The following is a 22,813-nucleotide window of genomic DNA, read 5'->3' as shown; positions in this document are numbered from 1 at the left end:
AATGAAAGCACCACATTATCCTGCTGTCTTTGAGGAGCTCTGATGGGCAGGGGACAAGGGACGAGTGTGCAGAGGGGTGGTGGCGATGTTTACATTCCCACAGAACCAAAGGTGGTTTTTTTTGGAGGTTTTGCACACCCGGTTCCTGGCCGAGTCAGGTGTCTCAGGGCATTTCCCGGCATTTCCCAGCAATCCTCCCACCTCAAGCCGAGATCTTGTCAGATTTTATAAACAAACCAGCCAGGTTTGGTGAGGGCTGGGATGGGAAAACAACGAAAACTGAAGCACTCCAGGAAGCGGTGTGGGTTAATTTAGCTCCTGGCATTCTTCCCTCTGTCTGAATAAATATTGGGCCAACCTCTAACCACGCTGTTGCAGGAAAAATCATTGTGTTGTTGTTGGAAGATGGTAACCCAAAGGTGTCAGCAAACAGGGTCACAAGAGAGCTCAAGATGCTGTCCCCAAAATGTAAGGATGCCTGTCTTTGCACCCTTGAGAAATATTCACAATGTTACACCCACTTAAAAAAAATCTCTCACTAGTGCAATCAAACCGTGTATCCTCCAAACTCCATGATTTGCCCTGTTTCCTGTCAAATTTTTTAGCAGAAAAGTAAGAGTGACCTTTTTTTAAACCAAACTTTAAAAGTTCATTCGTATTTTTTTGGTTGCTAATTTTTTTTTTAATAGAGGTCTTGAAAGGCATTCAAAGAAATACAGTGACTGATCAAAACTGGAAATGAAACCTCCTGAAATCTGAAGAGTTTTGGAATAAAACAACCTGAAAGTCAGAGCTCCCTCTCCCAGCACTCGAGGGATGGGAACCCTCCGGATGTGTGGCAGTGGCTCAGCACAAAAGGGAATGGGAAAACACCATGGGAGATGCTTGCCAGCCAAGAAATCCACTGTTCCTGTGACTCACAGCATCTCCAACTGGAAACATTCGGGCTCTTTTCCTGCCAGAAACTGACTTATTTTACAGGCAAAACTCACCACTTTCCCCCCTGGCAGCACTGGTTAAAATGGTTCCCATTTTTAAATGGGAGCAGCCTTCCAGCCACAGGATTTTTTTGTCAAGAAGCTGCCCAGGGAAGTAGTTGAGTCACCATCTCTGGAGGTATTTGAAGGATGTGTGGATGTGGCACTTAGATAGAGGCAAAAGAGTCAAGCAGATTTCAGTGCTGAAGATGATTTTCTCTTTTATTGCAAATGTACACATTACACTACTGATAATGCACAGAAATTTTAAAAGCTATTGTTGGCTAAAATTCCATTGATTACAAAACTTCATGAGATTTGTTACAACTAAAAAACCTTCAGGACTATATAAATAGAATTTTGAGCATAAATAAGAGTAACAAAATAAACAGATGTACGTATTCAATAAATTAATTATAAATATTGCATTAGCAGTGAAGTGCTAGGTCAGAAGAACACCAGTATTCCCAGAAGAAGTTTTTTAGGGTTTTTGTTTGTTTGTTTTTTGGGGAAGGGGGGTTTGTTGGGGGTTTTTTTTGGCACAGAAATCTGTATTATAAATGAACCTTTGGAAACAAGTAGAATCCTTGAACCATCCCTTTTTTTCCCCCGCCTTTGGCTTCACCTTGGTTATTCCTTCATTGAATCTTTTCAAAGGGAGAACAGAACTTGAAAATATCAGGTGCCTTGGCCAGAGGTACTCACAATCCCTCCCTGCAAGGAGCATCCTGACGCAGTTCTGCAGCTTTTAACTCCCTAAACCATCTCTCCACTGATTCCCATGAATGCTGAATCAAGCCTGGAAGTGACTGGAAAGAATTCCTGGTGGTTAAAAGTTAAACACAAAAAAACCTATTTTACAACTGATTTGACCTATACATCCATTCTCAGTGTTTTTCTCTGTTTGCTAATGACATATACATGCTTATATACAACAGAATCTTCATTTAAACATTCATTTGAGCTGCTCATTCCCTACCTGATGAACATCAATTCCAGCCCTGGGCACTCTTCTGACCACACACTGAATTCTCACTGATGTAGATGAGAACTCTCTGCTAGAAGATTCTGGTGCCACAGAGAACATAATTCAGCCTACAAAATAAATCAATGATCAAGTTTCCCAAAGTACTTTTTAGCACTAAGGGAAGGAAGAAAATTTTCCCTTTCTTTCTGTATTTTCTAAGGGAAGAAAAAGCACAATATACAAGCACATTTTTTTCTTTCAGTAGTGTGCTTTCAGTAGAAAGTTTCCCCCAGAATGCTGTTAGCAGCCTTTTAAGAAGCAGCATGAACTCAAGTTACATCTGGTAGGATTTTTCCCTTCATCTAGTTTTGGTCCGAATGTTTGAGTTTGAGGTCTCTGAAGAGAAAAAGATTTTCTGCATTTGCTCTTAGGAGCAGATATAAGAGGTGAATATATGTGGAAGTGAAGCTGGTGTAGAAAAATTCCAAGTTATTTTATCACCACCTATGGAGGAATTCTGATAAAGCTGCTAAACTTTTCGCATTTAATCCTCCTTTTCCAAATAAAACTATGGATAGGCAATTTTTCAGACTATACAACAGCCTCTTGGCACCCATTTCTTACAGGTACAAGAACGAGGCTGGCTCCACGCTCAAATACACAAAAAAGTTCCCAAACACCACCACACAAAAAGCTAAAACCCCTGCAGTACTCTGCAATATCCCTGTAAAAACAGGAGTGGGAGCACAGTCACTTCTGGAAGCTGGGGCTCTTCACGGGGGACAGTTTGGAGGCGATGCCAAAGGGGTCCATGCTGTCCGTCTCCAGGGGCGAGGAGAACGCCTCCGGCTCCAAGGCCTGGCTGTAATCCCCGTATTCACCAAAGTCTGCTGACTCCACGGGCACCGTGTTGATCATGGGCAAGAAGTGGGACAGGGGAAGGAAATCCTTCCCCTTGAACTGCTGTCTTTGTTTGGCACTGCTCAAAGACACTGATATTCCGTGTTTTTTGGATTTGTACACGTTGTAGCCGTCCGGGCGAATCTCCTCCTCAAAGGAACAGTCCTCAGTGGAATACCTGAGCTGAACAGCAAGGAAGAGCAAGAATTACAAATATACCCACCAGGCTGGTTGTATTCAACAAAACAGAACAAACCTTGGATGGGACAAGTCCTTGTCCTTCAGTGGGGGTGTCCTGGCTTGTCCCAGTCCCTATTCTATTTCATTCTATTCCATTCCATTCCCCTGAAGTTCTTTCCGTGTCCATCCCATTAAATAAGCTTTGGATCCTGGGATGTGCTTTTCCACAGCCACCACACTTATCCTGTCCTGAGCACTGGGGGAAAAGAGTCTCAGATGCCAGTGCTGATTTAGAGAGGCTGTCTTTAATTGCAGTCATGAGTCCTAATCCAGGTATAGAATTCCTGCCCTGTTAGAGACTTGTCTGTGCAAGGGCTTCAGGATCAGGTCTGTAGAAACGCAATGTGGCCAATCAGTAAAACAATGCTAAAAGGTAATTTCTGCCCTTTTCCGCTCAAAATTTACTGAAATTGCCAAAGACTCTTATAAAAGTGTCATTTTCACGTCAACATGAGAACTGTTGAAGTAATACTAGCACAAATCAGGATTTTGTACAGAAGAATGTATTTTCTTAGGTACGAAACTGTAGGATTACAATTGCAACGGCCTGTACAGATATTATATATCTGTAACATCTTAATTTATAAATATATATATAAATAATATATTGTATTTGTGTATTAGACACGTATCAGCAGGTCAGATCTCTCCAGGTCTTTACACCAGCACTGCATTTCTTGCAACTCTGGTGCTGTTTCACTCTCAGCCACTGTGGGTGAATGAACCTGTGGTCAATAAAAGAGAATTGCTGATTATGTCTCAGTCTGCAGAGACGGAAATGTCCTTACATGAATGTTCTGCCTGTCTGAACAGACAGCATATTTAGTACTTTTGAGCCTTTCTCAGATACCTCAGTAACAAGACTAAAGAGTAAGAGTAAAATTAAGGACATGCATTTGGTTTTCTTTTAAAAGCATGTTTTGAATTAATAAAGTAATTTTTAAAAAGGTGTATTCTCCAAGTAAAATGGTGCAATATTCATCCTTCCACACATATCTCAGAATAATACGTGTATATGACAAAAAAATAGGGGCTGGATTGTTAGCTGTCTTTATGAGTGCTGAGCCTCACCAAAAAGGATGATGAAATAAGAGAGCTTCTTGCTCAAGAAGTGCACACTACAAACAACACATATTGATTGAGTCCCCGTGTCTCAGCTATACCTTTCCCTTTTCCCTTCACTAGGATGGCCTCTAGTCTGTTTTTTTAAACAAGTACCAAACAGACTTTTAAAGCATTTCTGGATTATTTTTTTTCACAGGAGTTGTTTTTTTCCCACAGGAGGAATCACAGTATGTCAGTATCCTCATTGTTTCCCCTAAACTACAGCACACAGCACCCTCAAACCCAACCCCAGTCATCATTTTTGCAGTGTCAAAGCAGGCCATGTTGCAGGAGCACGGGTTCAGCCCCCAGACACGGTGTTTGCCCTTTTGTTCTCCCAGTGCTGAGCGTGGTGCTGATAAGGTAAAGATTTACCTGCCGAGCTGCCTGGCGGGGCTGTGAGCACAGAGGTGACAGCAGGTGTCCACAGCACCCAGATGGGGCAGCACAGCTGCCTGCTGTTGTGTTTTCACAATAAAACCCCAGCCTGCATCTTGTGCTCTACAAATGCAGTTCCAGCCAACGTGTACCCCTTCCAAATGGTGTCGTTATAGGAAAGCCACTTAAAAATTCAGTGATTGCTCAAGTTCAGCGGGTAGCTCCAATGGCAGCACAGTCCAGGCTCTGATTTGTTTTGGATATACATTAAAGAATTAAGCTAATAATTGACCTGCAATATAATCTGAACCTGTGCACTTCATCTGAGCCTCCACTGATTTGAGCCCAGAAAAGCAAGGAAATTTGGAAAGAAGGGCTTAATTCTGTGTTCTGCATTCTAAATTCTGTCCTCATTCAGAAAGATCAGTGTTGCTGTTATTAAAGATACTAGGAGTTCTGAGAATGGGCCAAGTCCTTTCCTGACTGAAATCAACAGAAATTTTGCTGGAGTGATCAGAAAAGGATAAAACTGTATCTTTACTGTGGCATCATGAAAAGCCACTGCTCTGTGAAACTCAGGCTTCTGTACAGACTAAATCTGAACTGCACCTGTCAAATTCTAGAGTCAGTAAAGTATCCACATGCCTTAAAATGAGTTTATGTCAATGACTATTTGCCATTCTAGTGCCATCAGTGGGGCACTTAAACTCCCCAGCCTCTCAGAGTCCTGCAGGTGTGCTGTTCTAGCAGGGCAGAAGTGAGGCAGTGGAGAAACACCTTTTCCCCCTCAAAATCCTTCTTCTGTTTGCAACTCCCTAGGAGATGGCAACCCCCTGTTCCTGGGAGTTGTATACCTGACAGCCTGCTGCCTGCAACTCTTCTCCAAAGGAGCAATCTCTTTAAATTTTTTTCTTCCAGAACACCTGACCTGAACAGCGAGAAATTCTTCATATTCTACAGCAGAACCTAATCTATTTCTGCAGCACAATTACAACCTCCCACTGACGAGAATTTTAAACCTAAATGCAGTTTTGCCCTGGGCTGTACTTTCGCTATATTGTGGCAGAGGACACGCAAAACATCATTTGCTTTCCAAACGACGTTTCCTTTCTGCCTTCCAACAATCCCCCCAGCATTTCGGGCAGCGAGGGTGACAAGAACCGCAGGTCCTGGGGAGAACAGGCTGGGGAGGGAGGATGGCGGACACCTGGAAGATTTGTGTCCCCATTATTAGGACTGAGAGGAAAATCCCCGCGGGGGCAGCGGCGCGGGTGCTCACCTGCCCGTGCAGCCGCCCCGCCTCGTCCATGCACAGGTACCGGGAGCTCTGCACGCCCTTGATGGCCACAGTGCGCACGGCCACGGCGCGGATCTCCAGCAGACCTGCGGGCAGACAGACAGAGAGAAGGGACAGCGGTGTCACCCGCGCTGCCGCCCTGCCCGCTCCCCTCCCCGCCGCCCGGCCGCCGCTCACTCTGCGGGCTCTGGCTGCCGGCCGCGTCCACCCGGCCGTCGGCGCCGATGCGCAGGAAGCAGCTGAAGAGGCCGTGCTTGCTGGCGGTGTAGAGGTGCCGCAGGCGGATGGGCTCTCCCCAGCCGTAGTTGAGGTGCGGGCCGGCGTCGGGCAGCGGCAGCGCGGAGGCGGCGGTGGCCGCCAGCCCGAGCAGCGCCAGCGCGGCGGGGCGCAGCCCCATCCCGCCTCGGCAACTGGGCGCTGTAGCGCGGCCGCAGCCGCCCCCCGGCCTTTTATAGCCCGCTGTTATCAGCTCCATCGATCCGGCCGCATCCCATACGGAGCCCATTTCAGAGCCGCATGGGTCACTCCCCTCGAAAACACCGCGCGGGTGACTCCGCTGCGCGGGGACACCCTAAAGTCGCCTCCTCCGCTGCTGCGGGGCTCCGGCCGCGCTCCCGGCGCGCTGCTCGTCCCGCAGCCCCGCCGGGACCGGGGGTGGGCGTGTGTGTCCCCAGCCCAGCCAGTGGCAGCGGCTGCTCCGCGCCTCCCTGCCTTCGCCCTTGCCCTGCCTGTGTTTCTTTCCCTTTTCAGAAATCAAAGAGCTGCTGCCTAAACCTGCGCTGGCCTCCCCGCCACGGGCCGAACGCTGGGGGAGCGGGGCGGCCGCTCCGGTTCGGGGCACGGTGCTGGTGCAGCCCGGTCCGGCCCTGCACAGCTCGGTCCGGCCCTGCACAGCCCGGTCCGGCCCTGCACAGCCCGGTCCGGCCCTGCACAGCCCGGTCCGGACGGGTCCCGGCGCCGCTCCGGGCTGCATCCCCGGCCGGCCATCCCCGCCCGGGGCACTAGATGGAGCCTGGCTCCCGGGATGCGGCTGCCCGGCCTCGGGGGAGCCGCTCCGGGGGCGCTCTCCAGCTCCTACTCGTCCCCAGTTTCTTACAGAGACTGGGGGGAAAACATCCTGGGTGAAGGAAAACCGCATCGCCCGATTTAAGCTTCAAACTGAATTTTTCTTCGGTCTGCGCGTGGATTTTTTCCGCGTGGGGTCCTCCCGGAGAGCTCGGTCAGCGAATACCCTGCCAAGAAAACACACACATTTGTGGGCTTTCCACCGTAATTTCATTTCAGAGATATTTAAAGGGATTACTGCCAACTTATCTGCTGTACATCCAAAGTGATCATTGAAGGAATTTCCTCAGATTAAAAAAAAAACCACCCTGGTAATTTCATTAAAAAAAAAAAATTCTTTCCCCCCACAGGACATTAAATGACAATTAAACAAGACATAACCCTACCTCCTGACCAGCTTCTCTGAAACACAAAGCTTTGGTCAGCTTCTACATACTGTTTTTATATTTTGCTACTTGTTTGCTTTCATCCTGTTGTCCCTACACTTGCATCTCCCTCCTGCAAACACTCACACAAAAAACTTTTCTTCACGAGCAACCTTAGCTCAGTGAGGATGGGCACACAGACAAGGCCACACAAAAACACACAAAACAGGCTTGTAGGATGATGCACTTTTTATCGTGTGCAGCTTCAAGTGTATTTAATTGGAGTTAATGACATCAATCATGGATGATCAGGGTCCTGCATAACAAACTCACCGGGATTGAATCTCATCAATCATTTCAAAAGCTGCTACTGCTTCTGATTAGCTTTGGACATTTTTGGTGATCAGCTTGAAACACCCAGAAAAGATCCTCGTTTTCCCCTGCGCAGTTGCTGAATAATTAATAAGGATTAAGACCCCTTTTCATTCAGGTGTCTCCTGCTGCATCCCCCAAATCATGTGTGGGCTTTCCTGACAATTCTGGTCTTTCTTACATCACGGAAGTTCACATATTCTAAGCCCAGTAAATAATACCAGGGCATGCCAGTGCCTAATTCTTTTTTTCCCCTGCAGTGTTATTACATGGCTGCTACAAAGGCAGTTCCTGCCCCGCAGCCCTGGGCCCCACAGCAGTTGTGCATGTAACTCACCCTGGCATTCTTCAAGGTACTGAGCACCCACCACACACGCAGAGGTTATGAAATGAATCTGAAAGGGCTTCTTTGGCTCCATTTTTCTGTGCATCAGAAACTATTTTATGAGCACTGCTTCTGCTGTACTACAGTGGGAACAATAACCGTGGTCCTAAGTTTTATTTTCTTCATCAAGAAGTTCAAGCTTCTTTCAAGAAGTTAGGAATTGATGCTTGAAACTTGTTCATTCATCTCTGTGAGGATCGAAAATTGAGGCAGAAAGGACAAATCACTTGCACGAAATGATATTTCAAATCAGCTGGCCATAAAGGAGAATTTCCCAATAATTGATGGAGAGCCTCTAAAAATTATTTTTTTGTCGTTGCTGTTGCTGATGTTGTATAGGATGTTGTTAAAGAGTTCATTTCTAATCAAATTAAAACAAAAATTAAGCACTTAACTGATTTTTTGGAATGGTCTCTCTTGTTAGGGGAAGGTTTCTACCTAAATAATTTGTACAAGTTCCCCTGTAGTCCCTGACAGAGGTAAGTGCCTGCAAACACTTAATTGGACTGAATAGTACCAATCCTATCACAAAACAGCTGCTGAAGAGATATGGGTTAAATATAAGTGATCATTTCTTTATTGCCTCTGTAAAGAAAGAAAAAAAACACCCACCTAGATTATTAACTGAGGTGCAGGGCCTTATTTTAGCTAGAGATAAATGAGCTAATGAATATCACTGAATTCAAAATACAAGAGTTGCAACACATGACTTTAATTTCAGTTCCTGTCTGTGTCACTGAACTTTATCATTTATTGGCATCTTTTATCAAAGTTCAATAGAAAGACGCATGCCTTTGCATATTCCTACAAATGCATTTGCAGGAAAAACAACCCTGTTTGCAGAACAAATGTATTGTAGGGTAAATCCCACCATCACTTCCAGTGCTGGACCTGCTTCCTGCAACAAGGAAACCTGGTAGTGTTGGATTTTCTGCTTCTGTGAGGACAGGAAAAAGAACCAAAAACCCGTGAGGGAAGTCTTACAGAACAAAAATACCTCCTGACCAAACAGTACACAATTGCAAAAGCATTTTCACCTGTTGCCATGAATCATTTATTTCCACTGCACTTTTCAGTGTCCCAGTGTAATTTCTGCAGAATGCAAAGCCCAGCTTTCAGTAACAATGAAGCTGAAGTGAATGTGTTTTGGAAGAATAAAATGAGCTACAATTAAAAGTCAAACCTCCAGAGATCTTGGAACACACCAAAGAGGTAACAGGGGGCTTGTGTTGTACTGGATAATGATATCATTGAAACCAGCTGAAAAGAAACTGAGGAAGGTGGCCACAAAAATGGTGAGGAAACAGGGCAAGAAGCCACCCGTGAGTCAAAGTTGGTCATAGCAGGCTACCTTGTGGTGGAAAGCAAAGGAAAAATTATATAGGTGAGCCACTCAAGACTGAGTGAGGGTCAACACGTGATGAACTGAAGGTGTTTGGGATGAAGAGACATCTTCTCAGTTATGGAATATCTTTGGAATTTCATAGCGAGAGCTTTGGTTTTACAAGTGACTACAGGAAGAGGGGAATATCACAGAAACATTCTTCTGCTTCCTTCGGGGTGTCCTTGGGACCTCCTGCAGATTTTGTAGTTGGGATTACACGAGTGCAATATTACTTTTGTGAAGAGATGTGTCAGTCTTTCCCCCTTTTCCCTGAAGTCAGAGGTGGGAGAATTACAGAGGCTGCAAATACTCTGAGGGCCGTAAGGTTCCCGGCAGGGCTGGAGATGTCAGCGTTAATGCCGCTGGTTTCTGGTTTCTGCTGGAGCTCCTGCCACTCATCCCAGAAGTGACAGAGAAAAGAAAATTATTTTCCCCATGGCAGAGGGCCAGCAGAGCAATCCAGCCTTTTCTCTTGCTGCTGGCAGAGAAGAATATGTCAGGAGAATGAGGGAAGGCCGGAGTGAAGACACAGGACACTGCGACACGCAGTTATTCGAGCACGGGCTTGTTCTATAATGAGCCTTATCAGCGCAGCACAAGTGAAAAAACCTGCCTAAGAAGGAGAGGTTACTCCACCATATGTCAGGGAGCGCTCTGCTCCCCAGCTGCTTCTGCAATCCAAGAGGCATGGAGGTGACAATATTTCTCCCCGGGCTGTGAATGAGTGCAGAACTGAGATTCCACAGCTCCCGCTGCGCGCGCCCACTGACAGCAGGTCACGGGCTAGGAGGAGCTCTCACCCAGTCTCTCCCCCGGCACCACAGTCCTCACTGAGTTTGTAGGATCCAAATGCATCAGATACTCACAGATTTCCCAAAGGACCCGCTTCCAGAGGGGTTCTGCTCCTAAAACCACTCTGCTGAGGAGGGTCAGCACGCTGGGGAGTTTGTTCCTGCTGTAGCTGGCTGTGTGTTGTTGCTGGTTCCTTCCAACCAGCACAGCCAGACAACCAATTTCAAATATCTCTCACCATTCTGTTATCTAATGCTTCCTCAGCCAGTGCTATCAGTCGATGCATTCCGGAGAGCACTGAGCCTGGAATCGGCTTGGAGCTTGCACAGTCAAATGAGATCTTCTGCTTAGGTCTGCTCTCAAGCTCACTAAATTCCCATCAGCTTCAAATAGCCTGAATGTGGGGTTTTGTTTTGTTTTTTCATCACTGCAAGGCATTATTTCATGTTTTGGAGGTATTTCATCCACCCCATCTTTTCTGTGTGCTATAAAATCCTTCATAACTCCGCTATAGAAGAAACCTTACTGATTTTATGGGATCATATTTGGTACAGTGCTTCTCCAGCAGCTTATTTACACTAAACCAACAAAAGCTGGTTTTTTCTTTTTTTTTTTTCCCTGATGTTTTGAGCAAACCTTCATCCTGCAATAGAAGTGAATAATTGCAGGTTTCTTTGCCAACAGATTACATTTTGATTTCCAGCTTGACCTAGGGAGTAATGCCCCTGGACTTTGTTTACACCATGTGTTTGTGGAAAGCTCTTCTGGAAGAGGGTGACTCTAGATCATTGGCTTCTCAGTCAAACGTGGTCTCCTTGGAGCATTTACCTGTATTCTTCTCCTGACAGTAAATAATGCTGTCTTTAGGACAAGTTCCAGCTTCACTGGAAATATTTTTCATTTACCAGGCAGAGAACAGAAGATAGACCAGAAATTCTTCAAATTGGCAAGAGTACATACTTAGAGCTGTGGTCCTGTACAAATACATCTGGACAGGCAGAATTGATCAGCTGGTCTTAGCCTGATACAGTGACAATTCCCACAAAATCACTCCTGAAGAGCAGAGTAAGAAGCCAGGATTTGCAAAGGCTTTGGCAACAAGACCAATACAGACCCATTAGAGCAAACCTGACCCTGGAGCAATTTCCCTGAGTGATATCTGGGATGAATTTATCCCCCAGAAGTCTAACTCTCACTGGAGGTGCATTAAGAAGGACACTGAGCCAGGGGCGCTCAGGTGATGATTTTTTGGGAGCCAGAAGTAAGAAGGAGAGGTATGAAAGGGGTTTAAACAGCTCTGCCTGTCTGCTTGGTGAGACACTGAATCCCTCCTTTCCCTTGAAGTTAAACCACCTCAGAAATGTAATTTTGCTTAAAGGCAGACATTTTCTCAAAAACACTTATGACAATAGATTTTTTTTTTGTCTTCAAATACTCAATGAAAATCAGACAAAAATGATTGTGTTCAAAAATGAACACACTACAGCAATTTACCATGTTATGGAGTAAAAGAGGTAGAAAGGGAGCAAAGGAAGCCAGCCAAGACTCATGGTTTTCTTCCTGCTGTGTATTTCATGTTACCCCACTGCCTATCACTACTGGGAATTGCAAGGCACCAACAGAACTGTATAAATTGTTAAGAGATGTAAATGATTATCAAATTCAGCCCACGAGTGCTTGTTGACCTGCTGTCATCACCTCTGATTATGATGATACTGCAGGAAGAGCTGTGAAACGGTGAAGCCCTTTATGAAACAGCCTGAAAAAATGTAAACTCGAAAACTTAGTACAAAGTTTCCTAATGATTGAAGGTTGTTCAATAATTTGCACACAGACAAATCCTCAGCTTCATCTGAGTCAACAGAAGCCTAACCTTTCACTCCTGCTCATACCGTGGGCCTAAAACCGCAGAGAAATATCTTAGGAAAAAATAAAATTCTTATGTGACTCCTCCAAATCTGTTTAGTAGGTGGAATTACTTCACCCGGATTTTAAAAAGTGCAATAATACCTTGCCTTCTTTCTCAGAAGACATCTCCAGACTCAATCCTTAACACTGGTGACAACCATGTAGAAAGTTTTACAATGACTATCCTCGAGTAAGATAATTAATAAACTGTTCTTCCTCTTGGAGGTCAGGGGAAGTAATTTTCACCTGAAATGAAGCCTAAAGCACAGCCTGGGCGTAGCTACACAATTTGCTATGAATTGGGAAACCAAAAACTTTCTCTGATGTTCCTTATTGCGACTGGTCCCCTTTGCTGCCACCAAATGTGGCTGTGGGGACATTTGGGTCAAGAATTGAAGGGCAAAGGTTACTGAAGTGTCCTGCCAACGCAGCCAAAAGTGACCTGACAAAGCAGAAGTAACACGGGATCTAAAAGAATGGTGCTCAAATAGCCAGTCCATCCAAAACATTGCATTTGGATTGATCCTAATCAGCCATAATTTCCTACTTTAATGGCCAATTAAAAGGCCATTTGAAAGTAAGAGAAGCAGAACAAATCAGCATGGAAAGAGCCTGCATGGTCTTTAGAAAGTAATTCAAGTTTACTTAGGTTTTACACATCTGACCAGAGAGGAAATGAGTGAGTAATGGATGTCATACTCCAAAAGTAATTCAGCTTCATTAAATAACTTGTTTCAGCAAGAGATAAAATCTGAAACAGCCCTGGAAAGTAAAATGAAATATCTGCATTACCACAAGGTATTTGTCTACCTAAATATCACAAATATTGGAAGGAATGTAGAATCCCCCACGACTTGGCTATTGTGTGTTATGTACAGAGGCAGAATTAAACTCAGTGTTTTTTATGTGTGTTTACAACTGTGACCAGACATCTAATGGTCAGAACAATTCCATTTTACCATTTTTAAACACCAAATATTTTTGTGTCAAACAATTCTTCAATATGTCTGGCACCTTCAATTTTTTTTTCCTTTTTCTGGAAACAAAATCCCTCGAGCATTTCAAGCTGAAAGTGAGAGCCCCATTGCCTCTGGTTCTTCTATGTCTGGAGGTACCAGGAAGATCCTTGCATGACCAGAGGCAGAGAGCTCTCAGCTGCTGAAAAAGTGGAGCCCCTGGTGCCCCTTTCACGTGGATCAGAGCACAGTTCACATGCTCAGGGTTGTGGATCTGTTGATTTGGACACTCCTTTTGCCAAGGGGGCTGTAAAGATGGTGGTACACCACACACACACACACAGTTAATTCAGATTTTAACCTGTTCCAGAACATTTCCAGAGCAGGGCAGGAATCCTTCTCTCCCTGTGTGGGGCATGGAGGTTTTAATCAATAGCAAAGGCTCCCTGAGACCTGTCTATTGCTCTTTATCAGAGGCCTGCAGCAGATAAAGCCTGCCACAAAACAGCTACTGAGCGCTGCCACTGCAGCCTGGCTCCCAGGAGGAGCTGCTGTTGCAAGGCAGGAGATGTCCTTTTTTCCATCCCCTGGACTAACAGGACACAGACTGCCCCCAGTGTGGTTTGGACTCAGCCAGGCAGATGTTCCATGGGCTGTATGATATTGTAGAAGGAAGCAGCCACTACTAATGGCATCGAGAGCGACAGAACCGTGACTGAGCCCTGCACAAACCCTTTCAATTCATGGCTCCAGTGGCAATTCCAGCACCCCCTTTTCAAAAGATGGTAACCCCCAAATGCATGAGTTTTTCTCACACAGGCAGCAAAAAGCAGAACCATTTGTGCAGCAAATAGCAGAGATAAAACCCCACTGATCGATCATTCACCCCTCATCCCAACTGCCCGACTTGTGTTCCCTGTAGAACTGAAATTTAAGTTCATACTTGTAGTTTAGTCCTGTTGAGGCTTTGTGAGAGTGAAGGCTCCATTTTTGCCTCATCTCTTTATGAGCACCAAAAACAAAGCCACGATATCATGTTTTCCCTTCCTCACACAACAAGATGCACAAGGAGTGGGTTTTGTAGTCCCCCAGGCTGCACATTCATTCCTCCAGAGAGTCTTTCTCCACACATGGCTCCAGCTCTTCCAATTTCAGATCAATGAGCCTCCCAGCAAAGGCCACCGAGCTGGCAGGTCCTTGGCATTCATCTGGATGAAATGAAAGGGAGCTCCGCTCTTGGCTCCAGTTTTCTGTCACTCCTTTGTCATTCAACAAAACTCACCAAAGAGAAAAGTGATCAATCCATAAACTCGTGAAGCCTCAGTCTCCAGCTGTCATCAGCTTTGAGCCCCCTCCACTGATCTTATCTGTCGCAGAGTGATTGAAAGTAATTTGTTTTGGTTGAAAGTAATTTGTTTTGGAGAGTAATTAGATTATCTCTTGGGGGGCTTCCTACCTGGTGACCCAGTGTTTCTCCTTGGCTTGCTGCTCATTAACATCAATTACCATGGAGACACTCTTCAAAGGGAGGCTTGCACTGCCCAGGGTGGGGAACCTATTAAGAAATATGCTTCTCATTCCTGCTAGGAGATAATAAACCTTCTGATGTCACACAATTATTTGTGGGTCAGACACATCTGATGCCACTGGGGCTTAAACCTTCCCTTGGCCATTCCGTGTGAAACGTTCAGCAATTAGGAAATGAGCTGCATCTCTGATGGTGTATATTGAACAGGACAGGCTCAAGCATAATATCTGGGAACATTTCCTGACGCTGGATGAATATCCCACACTCGCAGAGGTACTGGGATGGCAAATAAAGTTCACTCCTGTAGGGGAAATGGCAGGGAGGCTCAAAAGTTCATGCTCCGATTCTTGTCCCCAGAATCACCTCTTTTAAATTGAGACAATTATTGGAAAGTTTTATATGGTTTTGTAAATGACACAGCACTGATAAGCATTGTCATAAAACCGGTATCTATTTTTTTTTTTCTGCAGTAATGTGGGCGACAAATGAGTCGTTGCCTGACTGGGACATTTTCTGGTAGTGATTACATCATTACTACTGTGCCATCCTACAGAACAACACACAAAAAAAGAACAGTAGTGATCCACCTTTTGGACCAGCTCTCTTTTCAGGCACACAAATCTGAATAATGAATGGCTCTGGTTACCCTTCATTTACCAATATTCAATTTTTTTCTCTTGTTGCATCTGACTTCTGTGCTGCTCAGGAAGTAAAGACATATAGAGGGAGCAGAAATTATCTGTGAGTGTAAAGTTTGCTCGTGTGGATGTTGTGCAGAGGTCCCAGAGTCACTGAAAGCCCCTGGGACTGACCACGAGGAAGCTGTGGGAGGAAAGTGGTGGAAACATCCTTGCTGTGTGTCTGGTGGTTACCTGGTCCACAGGGACAGGAGTTGAAGTTGGGACAGCCTGAGTCACCATGGCAGGGAATCATCACCAGCGCTCCCAGTCCTCAAATCCCACCCACCCTCTTGGATGATCCCGATTCTCCAGGTTTAACCCCCTGCTACAAGCCCTTTAAATGGCTTTTCTGAAGAGCTGCTAAACGCTAAGGTCTGAAGTAAATAACTGACTTTTTTTTCTGTTTTCTTCCTCGTTTGTCTTTGAGTAATTAGGTCATTATATCTGAAAGTGATTGTTTCATGCGTGCCAAAGAGCGAATAATGAGGACCTTTGACGAATCCAGCGAGCAGCATGTAAATGTGGGGAAGGAATGCGGAGGCAGAGCAGTGACCTTTCTGGAAGAGAATTTCTCCCCGCGCCACCATTTTTATCCGCATTAAAGTCTGTTAATGTGTTTGCTTTTTCCTGCTGTGTGTGTATTCTTCGGCGCTTCCTTTTCCTAATAACATGCACGTTGTCCAAAGGGTTTGCATCGTCCTTTAAATGGCTTTGCTGCCTTGTTGGTGAGCCAGCCAAGCTCAAGTGGCTGCTTGTACAGAGCTAAAACTTTCCTCTTTCCACGGCTTTCAAGGCATGCTTACACACAAAATTCATTTGGATTACATATTTCATCAGATCTCATTTATATAGTGTTGGTATTAATGCTGAGCTGTGAGTGATCTGTAGCCACGTCTCCAGATCCTAACCATGGAGAGGAATGGAGGTAAAAAAGGAAACTCATTTTGTTACTCATTCAGTTGGTAGATTAAAATATAAAACACAAAGACCAAATATGGAAAAGAAAAAAGGTTTTGTTTCTCAGGACTGATCCTCAGGTAAAGGTAAATCAGTTTATTGCAGTCAGCAGCTCATGTGAGTGACTGACTCTACAGCCCAGTGAAACCAAACTCTCATTTCTGTGCAGCAGGAAGAGAAAAGGTCTGGTTTGGCATCATTTAAGCTTGGGTCTAAATAAATGGTTTCAAGGAAAAGACTTCCCTCCTTGCTGAGCTTCAGTTTGCCTTTAGGAGTAAATGACATCAGGGCACGGGGACTGAATTCCCTTTGGAATAAACCGGGCCTGGATTTCTGTTCCCTGAGGTCCCCTGACGTGGTGTTAGCCCAAATGACCACTAAGTCCATGGGATCAGGTTAGCCCTCACCTGAAGCACCTCCTCCCTGCAGCCATGTCCAGTGTGGATGCAGGGTCCTCAGCACCCAGGAAAATTATGGGATAATTCAGGATATCCACACCATCTTCTGTCTTCTTAAATAAATACATTTTTTTCCCCTATGGCATTGAGCAGGTGCAGTAATTCCAAATCTAGATCCGTGTTGCTCTGATTCTGAAGAGCATGTCCAAGGAATAATGAGGGTGATTAGCACTGAATTGAGATTATTTACTTGTGGGAAAGCTAGTGATGTCACCATGCAAAGCAGGCTGCTAGGTAAAATCAAAAACAAAGCGTGGATCAAAAGAGATGAAATCTGTGGCAAACCCCCTGAATTCCCTAGGGGGAAAATTACAATTTTCCTAGCCAAACTGAAAATTGAAGATTGCTCAAAGTCATAACAGGGCCATGAGGCAGGTCACACATCTCAGAAATATTGTGGACAATATTTTGTTTACAGCTGGCTTTCAGTTCTGAGTTACTTGTGGGACCATGGAAGAGAGAAGCAGAGTTTAAGGACTGAGTAAGTATAGCTGCTTTCTGGAGTAGGAGCTAATTCTGAAATAATTTTCTCAACCACAGGATCACGGGACAAGATACTTTCTCAATAGTTTTATTAGACCTCATGTGGGTTTTGTTAAGGTTCCTGTGGGCCTTAAATCTACATTATCTAATTTTAATATATCCAATTATCTGATTTTCATATATATATTAATGATAAATTTAAGACTTAATAATTTAGATTATTAAATCTTAAATTCTGTATACTTAACTCTCCTGTCTACAGAAACCCTCTGTCCCTTTGTGATTCTCTGCTGCTGTAGTGTAAGAAAGGAAAAGATAAAGTGACACAGAGGCACCCATTCATGTCTTTTTACCCACTGAATTGTTGACCCTTACAAATGTAATGGCCACACTATTTTCTGTGCACACTCTGGATGAAAAATGTTATTCCTGTGAGTGGTTGATCAGGAACTCTTGGGCAGCACAGCACAGAGCCTTTTTAAAGTGTGCAGGTTACTCACCCAAGGCAGAAATGCCAGGGCACATCCTAAATACAGAAATTTCAGCAGTTTTTGCCTTTGAGACAGGTACCAGTCACAGACCTGGGTTCATATTAGAAACTCCCCACTGACTACTGTTAGAATGAGTAATCACACGTTAATTAATTAGCCAAAGTAACCAAATCTCTGTGGCCAATTTACTAAATTCCATTTGTTGCTGCCATGGCACATTCAACCACCCCGAGCTAAGGGGTGACTTCTCAAACTCCAGAAAACAACATAACCAAATCCCAAAATGCCAAATGCAGCTGCAGGAGTTTGTCGGCTCGTGCTTCCCTTTATCCTGAGATGTCAGCCCTGGCCTCCTCCCAACATTTCCAATTCACAACCACAGCTTTGCCCACCACACCCGTGGTGGCTTTGCTGGCCCTGCCTTTTCCCTCTTGATAACCTGGGTGAATTCCCCCCGGGAAGAGCGGGGCTGTGAGGGGTCCTGGCAGGGGAAAGCAGAGCGCCAGCACCCTCTTTATTTGGCTGACACGAAGGTCCTGCACAACCCGGTTCATTAAAGGGATGCTGCAAGATGGTGATTACAGGGAAAGCTTGGCTGGCCTCCCTTTGAAACACAGAAGGGTGGTGCTGAGGTGATGGATGTGAACATCTGTGCTTTTGATGTCTGCGGGCTCTGCACCTGCACATCTGGAAGCCTGCACACCTTGCTAGGACCAGGCTCCACAAAAGGCCAGCAGGATCCCCCCCAAAGGCCGCCCTCCTTCCTCAGCCTGCCTCAAATTGCACATTGTCCCCTTGCTTTGGTGATGCTTTCATTCATTTTCTCTTCCCTCACCTTCAAAGAAGAAGCAGGCTGGCCCCACAGGCTCTGCTGGGGCTGTGGGATGCCCGGGGCCAGGGCCCAGCATTTGTTCTTGGAAGCCCAAGAGGAGCACCCTCTTTGTTCTTCCAGCCCCTCTGGGGAGCACAGGAAGGCTCCATGAAAGAGCTCAGGGTATCCTGGAAACCAAAGGAGAGCTGCTGGGATCACTTTGGACACAAATCTTACTAATTTCAGTCTCTCGACCCTGTATTTAATTACCTTTTACTTCTAGACTCAACTTCAGCGTATGGAAAGAGTGACAAATCATCATCATCATTCAAAAACTGTGTTATAGAGGCAAACCTCTTTGTGTCACAGCTCAAAAGCAAAATGCATGTTCTCACCCACAAGTGGGAATGGGAATGATCATCACTGCTTATTGAAATACCTGGGGGGAAAAATGCTATTGCATTTGAGACACACTTTGATTTAGAGGGTTGGCCACCTCTCCACTGGTAAATGCTGTGTTGGTCGTGGTGCCTGGTGCCAGGTCCCTGCCTCAGGAGGTTCGAGGCTTTAAGATTTCTGTGTTAAACATTAGAGCTTCCTCCACAGGACAGCATTTTCCTGCTTTCCAATTGGGTTTTGTGCTGAACCATCTGATTTAGGGGTTGGTTGAACACAGAACCTGGGTGTTCAGCATGCTTCAGATATTTTGCTATAACAGGAGGAGTTTGTCTGGGGACACTTGAAGGGCCTAAGTTTGGCTGGAAGGAGCCAGGCTGCAGATGAGTTTAGTGCAGGAGCCTGTCAGTTTGTAGTTGGCTACAGATAATTACAGAACAAGACAAAAAGGAGAAGACTCATTCCTCAACCTTGAAACAAAGGTTAAAATAATTTTTTTTCCATTGGGGTTTCAAACAAAGTATCCAGTGCTGACTATTTACTGATTTCTTTTTTTAAAATAGCCTTCCCCTGATCCCTTTTGAAAACAGAAATCACATTTGCTCTCCTTCCTTCCTCTGATACTAAGGCTGGTCAAGGAGTGTCACATCCCAGTCATCATCAGTTCGGTGAGTCCATATCTGGGCTCATCTCAACTCTGATACCCTTTGGTCAAGAGCATTAATTGTGGTTAATTACCCCACTGGATTTACCCCAGGACAGAAAGCAAATACAATGGATGGACGCTTGGACAATTAAAAATGTTATTTACACAGCAGAATGTGTAACAGCACTCATTAGCTCATCTCTCTGTTGTACCCAGCGTGGTCTAAAATCTCCATCTAAACAAGACTTTTAATACCTTTTTTCTGATATTGCTCACCCATTGCAACATTTATTATTATTTTTTTCCTTTTAATAAGCACATAAATTAAAGACACTCACGGTTTATGTCCCAATTTTTGGAAACATAAAGAGCAGGAGGGTGCCATTCAGACAGGTTTTGAGCATCCCACCCGCGTGTGCCCGCGCTGCCTCCCCCTCCTCCCCCTCCTCCTCCTCCTCCTCCCCAGGAGCACATTCCTGCAGGAGCTGGCTGCAGTGGCTTTGTTGTCCCCTGCCAGCTCGCAGCCGTGCCGTGACACAGCATTCCTGCCTCTGTCCCTCCGGCTGTGCCCCGCAGCTGACATTTCCAGTGGCATTAATGCCTCCCCACACAAGGGGCATTGTTGAGGGCACCCAGCTGAGGCTGCAGCTTCCAGGCAGGGATGTGAGTGGGGTGTGGAGTCCCAAAAAGGAGCTGCCCCCTCCCCTGGGGCTTGTTTTGCCTTTTAGCCCGAATGGGTGTAACCCCAGCAGGATGAACTCCCATGGGATGGGGCACACGCTGGTTTTATTTCCTTTCCAGCATCTGATTTAGGGCTTGGCTTCAGTGAAGGATCCCCACTCACTCCCGTCAACCTGAATCAGGGCTGCAAGATAAAGTATTCTGTGATTTATGAAGTATAAATAAAAGCATAACAGTATGGTTTTTTAATGATCAGTGCTGACACGTCTTTGAATTAGCAGCAAATGCTCTTTAAAAGACATCACAGGGAAAAAATTTTCACAACAAACCATCCTCTCTGCCAAAGGAGGCAGCTTTTGCTAATAGAGGCTCGTAGATGTTAGCTGCAAAGGAGAATTAAATAGTAAATGTTTGCTTTCTACTTAGTGCATGTCTGTCATAGCCCTGCTAAGTAGCCAGAAACAAATTATGTGTGAAACTCAGCATCCCTCTCCTTCTTTCTCCCCTGTGATTGATATTTGCTTATGCAGCCCAAGTCCTTAATTTAATTAACAGGAATATGCTTATTTTACAAATTATAACCTTGTAATCTCCTTAGCAGGAATAAAAAGGAGCAGTTTTACCACCTGCTATTCTTTGTTGTACATCATCTTATTACATTGTTGTGGCCTTCTATTTCTTTAAAAAAACCCCTATATTAGGCTTCCTGATTATTTCTAGCAGATTTTATTTACAGAAATTTTGTGGGAAAGACACAACAATCTCCTGAGGCTGTGTGTCGCTGAACAGACTTCTGGAACAGCTCAATTTTTTTAAGTTCTTGTGTCAAACATAAAATGAATTAGCACTGACTGCTTTTCAACATTTTCTTCAACAGAAATGTTGAGTGGATTTGTCACCATTTTGGGAAAAAATCATAGATCCCCATGACAGGTAAAAAAAGGAAGAGGTGTTGATTTTTAAATTGTGTGTGTGCATTCAGACCTGTGGCTGTTGTATTTTTGTGACCCTGTGTAAAGAACCTGTGCTGGATCTGCCTTGAACGTGGATTTATGGCTGCCAGTTCATTCACCCTTCCCTTCTATCAAGGAATTTATCCTCCAGTGCACTCCCACCACCAGCAGAAAGGAATATTTTTATTGATGCTCACATGCAAAGGTGTTAAAGGAGCACCCTGTGCAGTGAGTGTCTCGCTGTCCCTGGCAAACCTGAAAAGAAGAGAGTGGGGTTCTCACAATCACAGGGACAGCGTGTTTGGTGCTCCTGTGAGGAGAACCAGAACAAATTGGCAAGGCAGATGCGTGTTTGCTTCCGTATTTTTCTTAATTAACTTCTGGAGAGTGCAAACAATGAATAAATGCAAATTTGCACTGCGTCATCTTCCAGAGCTCTGATGGAAAGGACCCTCAGATTGGTGTCACGAGGAGAAGGGAATGTGGCATTTTTTAATCTGCAGCTCTGACACCCATGTGAACACCCACAGCTTTTTATTAAATGTATATCTGGTCCTTATTTCTGCACCTGCTTGCCTTTCTGTAAGAGTCAGAAGGTGATTACAGCAGAATTACAGACTATTAAACTATTGACTATTGACTATTAAACTCTAATTCAGTGTGGCCCGTTCAGTGAGTGCACTGGTAGCCTGATTTATTTTCTGTCATCATTAAGCAGAAGAGCATAACCTATTTAAAAACTGAGCCTTAAACTAATAATTTAATAAACTAATAATGCTTCTGAGCAGATGCCTACCCTCATTCAGTAGTGAGGTCACTACTTCACTCTCACCTGACTTGCAAGCTCAGAATACCAAGAGTTCCTTTTTACACCAGATCTACCTGAACAAGTATTTGGTGATTTTTCAGCCTTTATTTGCAAAGTGCTTTAAATATATTTTTCCTGTTGCTTATTTTGCTGCACACCTGTGACTAAGAGTAAGCTGAGGCTTACAGGGTCCTGATTAAATCCCAATGACACGTGATAATTATTTTATTAGAGTCACTCAGGTTGCTTGGGAGGACTTTGTTTAGAAGTGTGGTAATTGCAGTCTTATTTCTAATGTGAACATTGCCATTGTGGTATTTATTTGATAATAAAAAGTGTAAAAGCCCAAGACTGAAATGAAATGTCTGAATGTGTAATCTCAGGGAATATTTTGATAGACTTCCATCACATTAACCACTGTGTTTCTATTTACTCCTTTAATCCATATTTTGGACTAAGATATAATCCAAAATCATGACATTTACCAAATAAGCTTTAGTCTAGGACACCCTCAGAAATAATCACATGAGATTATCTTACCCCATTGAAGTCACATTATTTGCTATTACTAACCATTAATTCAAAAGATCAGCTCCATGAATTTTTTGCCAGTGGTATTTTATGGCTACAATACCCATTATATAATTTAAATTGTGTATCTCTGTTTATATGTATATTTAAATGAACAAAATAAACAGCAAGAATCAATTTTAAACAAATCACTGCCTCGGATGTGACTCGTATTTCTAAAGATTTGCAGAAGATGCTGAATTTCTGACCCTCAGGGTCAAAGACTTTCAGTTCAGCTTACTCTGTCCTTTCTTGGGTTTC

The 22,813-nt window shown here is 44.5% G+C and overlaps 1 protein-coding gene across 1 annotated transcript; it reads right to left on the bottom strand.

Annotated features, from left to right (window-relative positions):
• Window positions 1-1,181: 1,181 nt before the first annotated feature.
• Window positions 1,182-6,571, bottom strand: FGF19 (fibroblast growth factor 19). Its single transcript, XM_063397532.1, has 3 exons — window positions 6,041-6,571; window positions 5,846-5,949; window positions 1,182-3,027 (listed from the first exon to the last, which is right to left on the bottom strand). Exons 1-3 carry the CDS (start codon window positions 6,366-6,368, stop codon window positions 2,695-2,697), a joined length of 765 nt encoding a protein of 254 aa, XP_063253602.1. The 5' UTR covers window positions 6,369-6,571; the 3' UTR covers window positions 1,182-2,694.
• Window positions 6,572-22,813: the final 16,242 nt, after the last annotated feature.

Source organism: Prinia subflava, chromosome 5 (genome assembly GCF_021018805.1).
Source record: "Prinia subflava isolate CZ2003 ecotype Zambia chromosome 5, Cam_Psub_1.2, whole genome shotgun sequence".
NCBI lineage: Eukaryota > Metazoa > Chordata > Aves > Passeriformes > Cisticolidae > Prinia > Prinia subflava.
This window is presented reverse-complemented; position numbering and strand designations above follow the sequence as displayed.